Below are 11,679 nucleotides of genomic sequence, written 5' to 3' on the forward strand. Positions count from 1 at the left end.
AGAAACTCCAGCTATGTGGTGCATTCACATGGCCCCTCGTTTGCTGTCCCTATTTCTGTCAGTACCACCATAGCCAGACATGCAGACTCTCACAGGAGCAGTATAGCTTGATTGGCACTCAGTCCAGAGGCCACCAGCTGCTTGGTATCTGCTTTGTTTCTTTCCCAAAGCTTCCAGCCACAGTCAGTCTGTTGCACCCAAAATGCCTTGTATCAAAGCTGTCTTTCCATGGGGTGGTGTCACCTGTCTCAGCATGCTTCCATGGGCCCAGACCAAGAGCTTTTCTATGGGCAGTGCATAGATTAACTTATATTGGATATTACATTGTGGGACCCCAGGGAATCCACAAACAATCCAGTTGTTTGTAATTAAAGCATGAACTGATTTTGTTAGCCACCATCACAGAAGCGGGCAATGTCTGTGGATATTACATGTGAGAAACAAGCAAACAGCCCTGCTCATTTCCAGTGAGCACAGAGACTACAGGTGTCTGAAGGACTCTAGCAATTGCTCTGGTCTGTCCATTTGTTTGTTACCATTCCTTCTCGTTTCTGGCTGTGCCAGTCGTATTTGCTGCTCATGCCTTGTGGGTAGATCCCACTCTGCTGACACTGCATGCAAACACTTTGAGGGGTAGTAGAATTTCTAATTAAACATAAGTTCGTTTCTTGCACACTTTATTCTTTGCTTTCATGGGAGATAATTATTTTCACTGGTTCTCTTCTCCTCTCCTTAGCAATATGCATTTTGCCATGTCTCAATGGAGGTCGCTGTGTGGCCCCTTACCAGTGTAACTGCCCCCCTGGATGGACTGGATCGCGCTGCCATATGGGTAAAACTCCTTTCACCTCCATTTTTCTCACACTTTTTGTGACTCTACTATCAATACCTAGCACAGTTCACTAAGGACTCTGTAGAACTACTAAGCTTCTCACAGGAGAACCTGGCCTGCAGTAATAGTCCTGGAGGATTTGCTGTCCCCAGCTGCATGCTATTTCAGAGTAGTCCCTGATGAGTCTTTAAAATCCTCAGAAAAGTTTGCTCCCAGAAAGGACAGACAGCATTCACAAGAGTGCTTTCTGCAAAAAGCGGTGCAGAGGAAAGAGGATTTCCAAAGAGAAGAATAAAACTAGACTGCCCATTCCAAGAACAGTTAAATTTCATTTCAGCACATGCAGGTCACCATTAAACTCACAAACAAGCTGCAAGTACTACAGAGGTTTTTCACCACATAACTGTCTGGTTTGGGGGATTCCCACTTACTGCCTGAGTTCTGAGCTAGGCAAGAGGGCAGAGGAAAGCAAGGATTTGTTTAAGGATGATTGAGTTTAATGGGTACATGGTACCCATGTAAGGTACATGAGTACCTTACATTAGGTATCATCTAAGTTCTCTGAACAAATTTAATGTGCACTGTATTTTACTAGATCTTTTACTTGCACCTCACCAAGGCTGAAGGGCATATAGCACACCAAAAAAGTGAGGGGTAGTGAGAACAGTGATTCTAGGCTCCAGACCTGTGTCCTGGCAAGTCAGCTTGTGTCAGATGAGGCTGGTTTGCAACTAGGGATAATATTTGGACCCACATTTGGGATATGTGGTTCCACATCAAGACTAAATAAATGTCAGTTTTTGAAAGGCTTGTCCCTGTGGAAATAGCCAGTAAAACTCATAGCAATTGAGTGATCATTGAAATGTCTTTCAATCATTATTAAATCTCAATCACTAATAAATTTTAACTATTTTTAAAAATTGGTTTACAGTTTGTCCACTGTATTTTTATTGTCCAGATGCACCCTAACTGATTATTAACAGGGCCTTAACACGAAAGCCTGGGTTTGCCTTCCTGCAAGACTTTGGAGTGGCTGATCAGGCGAACTGGAGGAGGAATTCTTGCTTTTGTTAATGAATGTTCATATTATTTGTTCAACTGATAAGAATAGTGAGTCTGGGGGATAAACCGTATGATACACTGCAAACCCAATCATCCTTCAGCACATTGATATTCCAGAGTGAACATTTTAACTCAGAACTACTGTCTTTTGAAGGGACACTTGCCTGGCACATAATGCATCATTTCCTCTCATATTTCACAAACTTTGCAGCTATAACAGCATAGGTGGTTGAGGAGGATAGATGGCCTTTTCACTTTTGGGCCAGCAATTAAAATCTGGTTAGACTGACTTGCTTTTCAGTAGCTAAAGAAAAAATCCTAGTAAGCAACGCATCTGTGCCAAAGCCCATTCGTAAAAGCTCGTAACCACTGCTTATGAAGTTATTAAACAACTTCTCATTTTATTTACTGGTCTTGACCTTTTGCCATGACAGAGCAAAGTGAAGTGAGAAATATTTGGATTAAATGCTGGTCTGACAGGAATAATTATGTGCATAAAGTGAGAGCTCAAGATGTTTCATTCATATGCTTCATTCCAGAATCAGAAGTCATTTTCAACGTGACAAACTTGGTGCACTTAATTGCACAGGGATGGTCCATCTCTATAACCTCCTGCCATTGCTTGTTTGTGTTTGGCCCAGAGGAATCGGAGCAGTGTGTTTCTACCTCCTTTTGCATTCCTGTGATTACTCATTTCCATTTCCTTTAATTCCATTTTAATCAGTGTTGCCTGATGTGTATTCCTTGCGAAAATATAACCCAGTATTTGTTCTCACTGGTATCTTTAGGTCTGTCCTTTAGATATGGCATTATCTGCTGAAAAGACTTCACGTCTTTCAGCTTTCCTGTGATATAAATGTCTGCATTTGAAGGACCTCATTAAGTGACTCTCTAAATCTGTTCTGTAAACTGTACGGTGCTTTATTTTCCAGTCTCAAAACTGATAGGAAGACTCGAAGCTTTGACTTTTGTTTGGTTACTTGACATCCTTGGGTTAGGCTGTCACACAAAAGCACGTGCAGCCATTTCAGAGGTGGCCCAGCACGACCCTATCAGGCAGGCCAGTGTTTGTTCTCTAATTCGAATGCCCTGTACGACCTAGTTACACATCTTACAGCTATCCAGTGTCTTTCAGAAACTTACTGTCACTCTCTGCTTCCTTTCCTTGTCTCCGTACAGGTGCCATTGTGTGAAGACTTAATCCTTGCCTGCTGTTGATCTGTAAACGGCTTTCTGACCTTTAACTTTCTGTTTATGCTGCCTTTTTTTATACTTTTTTACAACATCTGGTGTCAGCTTGTCAGGTTACTGTTTAGCTGTCACATTCCTTTCAAATAAACAGACACATTTTCTTCCTAGAAGTAAGGCCTATTGTCCTGCTGATCTTCTGACTCTTCTCTTCTAGTTCCTCCTCCTGCTTCCACTTGCATTCCTGGTTTTTTTTGCCTCAACTTGAGGCAAAAAGAACAGAAATTTTAAGGCAATGTAAAATAGTACACTGGCTGTTTCATGCAGCTCATACACTGCAGCATATGGCAAAAGTAGTTGAGAGGGTCAAATCATATTCAGCAGAGATGTGCTTCTAAGGCTGCTCTTCCCAAAGCAAACCATCTTTTACAACAGACTCACAGCTGATGTTTAATATTGTAGTTCTGAGAGTACTCCATTCTTAAGAGAATAATGCAGGCTGGATTTTCAGTGCCCGTTCCTTAAACAGTTTGTTGTGGATGTGCTCATTAATGCAACTCTGTCTGTGTATGTGTTTGTATACAGCTGTTTGCCAGTTGCCTTGCTTAAATGGTGGGAAGTGCATACGACCAAATCGGTGCTATTGTCCCTCATCGTGGACTGGACATGACTGCTCTAGGTAAGTGTTGCTGAGTGCTGTCCCATAGCTAGGCTGAATCACACCCTACTGAACTCTAAATCTGAAGAATGTGTAATTAATATTGCACATTTTGGGCACCTCTAGTTCCTGTAAATCAGTGGTCATTAGATGGCTCATGATTTATGGGCAATCTTGAAAGACCTTAGAGAGTACTCTGCAAAACGATTGCCAAACTTCTAGAAAACTCAGGAAATGGTACATTTACATGTAAGCAGACAGGCAAACCTGTAGGGTTTAGCCTTATTTTTAATGGTGTAAATGGACATGTTTGTCAGAACATACTTCAAGAAATTTGAGTGGCCTACTGTGTACAAGTGTTCATTTTGAACTGTATATGCTTCAGCTGGCTCCAGGTTTAAGACTACGGTCATGCAACAGATGTTATAAATAATCACTCTAACTACACCTAGTGCTGAGTGGTGTAATCATGTAAGAGTACAAGCCTCTGAGTCAAGTCCCAGTTCAAATCACCTGGCAGTGTAGTCTCTGTATCAACAGCCCCAAGATCCGGGCTTAGATCTGGTTCACATGTGCTCTGCTTTAAGAGAGTTTCACCAGTGCTTGTGTTTTGGTTTGCTGATTCATGTCTAATGGGGCCAATAGCAGGCTAGGTTACCAAATGAGTGAGCTCCATCACCACGCAAGGCAGCATGTAAAAGTCCTAATTGCAGCTTTGTTTTTTAAAGTTAACTTGTGAAGTTTGGGTGTTTGACTTTGAAAGAAATCTGAACAGGACTCAGTTTTTCTTTGGAAAGCTGTTTTATTTCATGCTGCCATTAAGAGCCATTTGCAACCCTGAAGAGGGAAGACAGGTGGAATGGTAATGATGTTGTTGTGGCTGGGAATCAGATATAATAACAAAACATGTAGCATGAATTCTCCTGCTCCTTGCATGGAATATTAATGAGGGCCATGAAATATGCTAGCAAAAATATTTATACTTCTGTTCACACTGGCTTCTACTGAACACATTGGTCATTATCCTGGAGAGCTAAATAAATAACAGCTGAATATTAGTATTTTTCTCCAGGGTACAGACAAAGCCTGTGACATTGTACATTTTTCTTATTGTTCTTTCTGGACAGGTAGTGACAGACATTCCTCCCTGTCCCTCTGATACACTGTTTATCTTAAAGCTACAGAAGAGATGCTTGTTTGAGAAATTACATTGTCCAAAATGAATAGTTTTCATTTGTCAGCTGTGATTATATATGCCCAAGTGAAGTAACTTAAATGTCCTGCCAACAAACAGTATCCAGCTTTAGACTGAAAGCTACACATTTAAAGTCTGATAGCATTTCCATTGAGGACATGAAGCAGCGAAGCCCAAATCCAGTGGATTAGCAGCCAAAAATTATGCAGTTTATCTCTGAGGCAAAGCAAAGTTACAGGCTATTACCAAACTGCACTCTTCTTGGTTTGGGCTTGATTTTATGGGTTTTTTTTGTCCAAGTCCACAGCTCTGTGAAGCATGGTGAAGTCTGAGAGAAGGTGGATCTTTAGCCCTACAGGCTTGTAGTCTAGCAGCATATCCCTTCAAGGGCTGTTTGAGAGGAAGTTTCCCACACAGAACTGGAGGAGTGGAGGGAACAGAAACAAACACTGAGATCTGCTTTGTATTTTGTTAAGCTTTGGCCTCAGCTGCTGGTTGCTGTTTACAATACAGGGTACCATACTGTTCTGAGGACTCAAAAATAACACAGGCAGAACAGGAGGAAATGCCATGATAGCAAAGATTCACTGTTGCAGGTTAACTAAGTGTGATTTATAAGAGGAAGCTGAAAGGCCCAAAAGCTTTTATCAGCATCCAGGTCAAGATAGCTCCAAACCACTGTGATGAGTCATGACTTAGATTAAATGCCAGACATCTCTATTCCCCATGCCTATGCTCTTCCCCTCTCAATATGCTGTCTTGAGCTGTGGCATTCTAATCCCTGGTATACTTTTAGACACCGTCCTCTTGTGCCTCACTGTTGATCTTGTTTGGTATGTTCAGTACAGCACTGATTTTATTTTGTTTGGGTTTTTTGACGCAGGAAACGGAAGGCTGGATTCTATCCCTTTTAACATCAGAGCAGCAGTTCTACGTTCAGATAACTTTCTTCAGCTTAGGCATCAGGGCTTGGAATCTAATGCATTGTAAATCAAATCCATTGCTTCCATTCCCCCCAGCTCCCTTGTTTTGTATTTTATTTTGTGATACATTTTTACTATACCTTTCCATTTTTAAAGAAATCCTCTGTATTTTTCATTTACAAAAGTATTATCAAATATATGCTGCTACACACACACCATACACACATACACATACAAATGTAAAGATTCCTACTGTCCACTGAGGAAGTGGTTGTGTAAAGTGAAGTCCCTCCCATTTCTTACATACAGTAAGCTAATTAAACCATACTGCCAACCATGATTAAATAGAATGTGGTAATTCTGCTTACCATCTGCCAAAGCATACTGCTGTTCAGCAACTCAACAGTAAAGAATAGTTATGCAAGGCTAACTGAGCCACTAAACTTTGCATTGGACCTGTTTCTGAACAACTCGTGTTGATGTAAATTAGAAGTACATGTGATAAAGTCCATGTTGTAACCACAGTTTCTGGTGGGCATAAGAAGGTGATTGTGTAATGTATATTATGTGACATTAACAGTGGAGAATGACTTAATGGAAGGCATTGGCATGAATTTTACCTGAGATTTATTGGTAAAAGAGTCAAAAATGTAAAAAAGATGAGAGACCATCATGTCATTTAGAGAAAGATGGACCAAGTCTAATCAACAAGAGCCTTGGAGGCTTTTTGGCTTATGGGCAGTTCACGTGTAGCTCTAAAGCTGGATAATCCAGGATCCAGCAGTGGGAAGCAGGCGGACCACTGAAACTTGTGTTTCCCACTTGCCATGGGACTCTCCACCTCCCTGTAACCATCATTCCTTTCCTGTGTAAATTATGAAATACATGTCTATCAGCTGTCTGCTAGGTGAATGCTTTTGATACATGGGGTTTGGGTCCCAAAGTTCAACTGCCACTAAGATGGAGAGAGGAGGCACCAGCTACGTTTACAGGTGAAGCTTTGCTATATGCTTACAGAAAGGTTGTGTTTACATCATGCAGAACCCTCAGAGAACTGGAAAAGGCCTCTCGAGTACACACACAGGCAGAAATGCTTGGCTGAGTGAGAAATCCTGAGAGCACACATGCTGTCACATTTCTCTTTCTCACACTGTTGATCCTGTTGCATCTGAGGATAACACACACCTGAAAGCCATTGTTAAGTCATGCTCCAATGAACTGAGATGCTAAGATTTACCTGTGGTTAAGCAGGTTGGTAGAATTACAAGGTGGAAGTCACATGCATTTTGGGGGGTCAAATGTTTGGTAATTATTGTCAGTTAGCAAAAATTCTGATCTATGAAAGAAGCCATTAGAGTGAGAACCTAAGAGTCATTGATCAGGAGCTCCATTTTTCCCAGTAATAATAGAAAAGTGTGACTTGCAGTCAGCACTGGGAAAGAAGAAGGAGAAATAAATTTTACCTTCTGTAGCATTCCTGCTTAGTTAACCCTCTGGATTAAGAGTGTGCACAACCTGCCCCACACCTCCCCCCTTTATAGATTTACCTTCCTTTCATGAATGTGTGAACTTGGACACGAGAAAGTGATACGACACCAAAATGAGCTCACAGTTACAGTAATAAGGCACTAGTAAATACTGACACTTAACTGATGGCTGCTAGCCCAAGACCAGAAATGAGGAAGAAAGAAACAAGCAAAGTTGTGGGCTAATAAGAGCTTTCAGCCAATTAAAAGAAAAACAGATAGGTAAAGGAGTCATTAGGGGATCAGATTAATGTGAATGTAGATTCCTTCCCAGTGAGAGCTGCAACCAGCTGAAGAGTTGTTGTTTCAGCTCCCACAACCTTCTTTTTCTAATGGACTCTGCTAGCACGTAGCAACTATCTTCCGTCTCCCAGCTCCACAGCCGTCGATGTTTACAGCTTTGACTGAAGTTAGTGTTCAGTAAATAATGTCTGCATTTCAACCCATAGTCACCACTATTTGTAGGCACTTTGTTCCTTGACCTCCTTCCTGCCCTAACAGCATATGAGTGGAAGCTTAAGTGAGCAACAAAGGACTTCTCGAGGGAAAGAGTGCATGGTTGAGAAAAGCAGATCTTTATTTATATGTCACTCTCATCTTTTGGTCCCTTCTCCAGTGTGCTTTTCCGGTGTGTGCCCTGACTCTACCCTGCTGATATCCAGAGCAGAACAGCAGTGGCAAGGCCAGTGCTTAGAGCTTTCAGGACATTGTTGGGAGACTTTAGGGCTGTGGGGTGGCTTTTAGCACTCCAGCTTCACACTAGTGACTAGTACATGGAGTCCCAGGATCAACCCAGTCAACATGTTTCATAAGGAGATGTGGTGGTAGGACAGAGTAGCTGAAACTAGAGGCTGTTATATTAGTGCTGTTGATGTTTTGATACTTGCTGGAACGTTTTCCCCTCCCTACCCAGTACTGTATTGTCATTTATGTCACTGCTTGTTGTGTGTTTTAAACGACTTCTGTGTGATGCACTTTACACTGTAAATAAAGTTGCACCCTGTTTAGTACCCATATAGAGGCAACATGGCACTCTTTTCTTAACGCCTCACAACAGAAATATCAACCTACCCTTTGGGACCTGCTGGCAAGGCCCGAGTATTAGGGAAATGGAACTCCACTCGAGGGAAAACACAAAATAATTGCCAGTAGTCTTAAAAGGATGTGCTGGATTACTCCAGGTTTGATCTTCGGATAAAAATGCAATAAGCACCTAATTTTTCAAATCCTTTCAGCTGCTAGAGCGTATTTTAAAACCTGTAAGGCCCAAATTTACCACTGGCATAAAATGCATTAAAATCTGCTTCACTCACTACTTACACCAGATGGAGATACGGCTTGTTTTATTCTGCCCCAGTACTGGAATTTAAAGCTATGGAGGCACCCTTATTCAAAGACAGTTGAGGTAAAAAATATACTATAACAGAAAGAAAACTTTGTAATTCAAACACCACTCCTCCAAACCAGGAGGGTATATGACATAGGAGTCAAAAGATTTAGGGTGTGGGGTTTTTGAAGGTAATGGTGGTTAGCCTTTCCATATTTTGCTACACAGGCCTAAGTGGAGACTTTGAAGTGCAAAAGGTGGTCCACGTTTCAAAGCCTCCCCCTAAGCCACCAGCCCAACAGCTGGTGTGAGGTGACAGTGCTGTTAATGAAGCCCTGAAATTTGATGTGCATCTTCTAGAAAAGATGCAAATTTACATCTCAAATTTACAATCCTCCAAATGCTGGTAATAATCCTGAACAGGATTCCCTTCCCTGCTGAAAGGAACAGCTTGGTTGCCCTTGCACGTGGACTTAGATCTTGTGTGTGCTGTAGAAATAGAGAGCACTACCTTATTTAAAAGAATGTGTAGTTAGAGTGGGGCTCTTTCCCTGGCCCTGTCCTCTTTCCCATAGAAACTGAACTAGCTAAAACGCTGAAGGGAGTCTGCTGACACCTGTGTCTCTGTGCTCGTGGAAGTACAGTGGGAAAGGTACAAGTGTGGGCTCTGATCTCAGGGGACCACTGAACAGGGTTTGTGCGCCAGCGGTTGTTAGCATGAGGAGTTACGTTTTTACCTTGAGGACAGTTTGAGCAGTGATCAATTTTGCATCTCGGCACAGGAACAGTTTGTGCATCTCACACTTGTCTTAGTGTAGTTTGGATCTTCACTGCGGAAAGGATCCCTGCTGCCTTTACCGCACTGCAGATGCTTTTCTGGGAGAACATACCCTGACCATGCATTTCCAGCAGTGAGAGACAGGCATTGCAGTACACAGAGGCAGGCTGGGTAGAATATGCAGCACCATTATTGATCTCTTTCTCTAAGGTTATTTCCACTCATGCACATGAAGCAGAGCACTTTTCTTCACATATCCATCCCATTTATGACGAGCTCCTCTCTCAGGACCAGGGCTGCATTTCCATTACCCTTGCTTTCTAGGCTGACGTGTTGCTAGTGCCTGCCAAATATCAAGGTCTGCGTGCTTGCCACCTCTCCCAGCTGAGCTCAAAGCACTATAAAAGCTGATGCTCTTCACAAGCTGATGGATGTTGTTCTTTGGCTCGTCCATCCTGCCAGACATCGCTCATGTGGATGGACCAGCATGACCACCTTGTGCTACAAGAAGCACCAGGCATGGCCTAGTGGATAGGACACTGAGTTTTTCCCAGCCAGTGGCAGGCTGTGTCACACAAGAAAGCCACTTCAAGTCTTCCCATTTTAGAGGCCATATGAGCCCTTCCTTCTCCACCATGGTGCTGCAGATGAAAGCAGACAGATGAGATTTAAGCATGATTATCATCATTATTAATGGTAGCCCTTCTACAGATGTCATCCATACACCCTATTGCTAGCCCGGTGGACCACCACTAACTTTAATCTTCCCAGTCTACAGTCTAGTCTCCTTGCTGGATGTAAATCTTCCTCCTTCAGATTGTTGTTTGCAAGCAACAGCTGCTGAGCAGATTGTCCTGGAAACTGATAAAGATATTAAACGGAACTGGCCCCAGTACTGAGCCCTGGGGAACATCACTTGTGATGGGTCACCAACTGGATTTAACTCCATTCACCACAACTCTTTGGGCCCGGCCATCCAGCCAGCTTTTTACCCAGCAAAGAGTATGCCTGTCCAAGCCACGAGCAGCCAGTTTCTCTGGGAGAATGCTGTGGGAAACGGTGTCAAAGGCTTTACTAAAGACACATTCACAGCCTTTCCCTCGTCCACTAAGCAGGTCACTTGGCACAGAAGGAGATCAGGTTAGTCAGGCAGGACCTGCCTTTCATCAACCCATGCAGACTGGGCCTGATCACCTGCTTGTCCTGTATGTGCCACATGATGGCATTCAAGATGATCTGCTCCATAACCTTCCCCGGCACCGAGGTCAGACTGACAGGCCCGTAGTTCCCCAGATCCTCCTTCTGGCCCTTCCTGTAGATGGGTGTCACATTTGCTAACCTCCAGTCAACTGGGACCTCCCCAGTTAGCCAGGACTGTTGATAAATGATGGAAAGTGGCTTGGAGAGCACCTCCACCTGCTCCCTCCGTACCCTTGGTGGATCCCATCGGGCTCCGTAGACTTGTGTGTGTCCAGGTGGTGTAGCAGGTCGATAACCATTTCGCTTTGAATTATTACGGGGGCTTCACTCTGCTCCCTATCTCTGTCTTCCAGCTCAGGGGGCTGGGTACCCGGGGGACAACTGGTCTTACTATTAAAGACTGAGGCAAAGAAGGCATTGAAGTGCCTCAGGCTTTTCCTCATCCTTTGTCACTGTGTTTCCCTCTGCATCCAATAAAGGATGGAGATTCTCCTTAGCCCTCTTTTTGTTGCTAATGTGTTTATAGAAATTATTTTTATGGCAGTAGCCAGATTAAGTACTAGTTGGGCTTCGGCCCTTCTAATTTTGTCCCTGCATAACCTCATGACATCCTTGTAGTCCTCCTGAGTTGCCTGCCCCTTCTTCCAAAGGTCATGAACTCTCCTTTTTTTCCTGAGTTCCAGCCAAAGCTCTCTGTTCAGGTCCAGGTGAAGGTCCAGGCTTGCACAAGAGCTCTCCTTCACTGGTGCCAGACTCAGGCTCCCCATGTGACCCGAAAAGGCTCAGGACGTCACATTTGAGATGTGGTTGGCTGCACCGTCTCCCTTGGCCCTGTTCTCATCACCAGTGGGTGCCTTTGGACCCAAAAGCAGCTGCAGATATCCCTGGTGATTGGTGTTTGGAGTTGGGTGAAGGCCCTTCTGTGGAGTTTAATGAGATTGAATTCAAACTGAGGATCAGGATCTATCTGAGGCATCAGTGGGCTACAGC

General features: G+C 43.3%; 1 protein-coding gene across 3 annotated transcripts in view; it reads left to right on the forward strand.

Moving 5' to 3' along the window:
* Positions 1-8,625, forward strand: part of SVEP1 (sushi, von Willebrand factor type A, EGF and pentraxin domain containing 1) — a 127,858-nt gene extending 119,233 nt beyond the window's left edge. For all 3 annotated transcript variants that reach the window (XM_075021205.1, XM_075021206.1, XM_075021207.1), the window contains 3 exons: positions 737-832; positions 3,668-3,761; positions 5,819-8,625. In XM_075021205.1, coding sequence (XP_074877306.1) covers positions 737-832; positions 3,668-3,761; positions 5,819-5,849 — 221 coding nt within the window. In that variant the 3' untranslated portion in view covers positions 5,850-8,625. The remainder of the gene's footprint in view (positions 1-736; positions 833-3,667; positions 3,762-5,818) is intronic.
* Positions 8,626-11,679: the final 3,054 nt, after the last annotated feature.

This window comes from Buteo buteo, chromosome Z (assembly GCF_964188355.1).
Source record: "Buteo buteo chromosome Z, bButBut1.hap1.1, whole genome shotgun sequence".
Taxonomy (NCBI): Eukaryota; Metazoa; Chordata; class Aves; order Accipitriformes; family Accipitridae; genus Buteo; species Buteo buteo.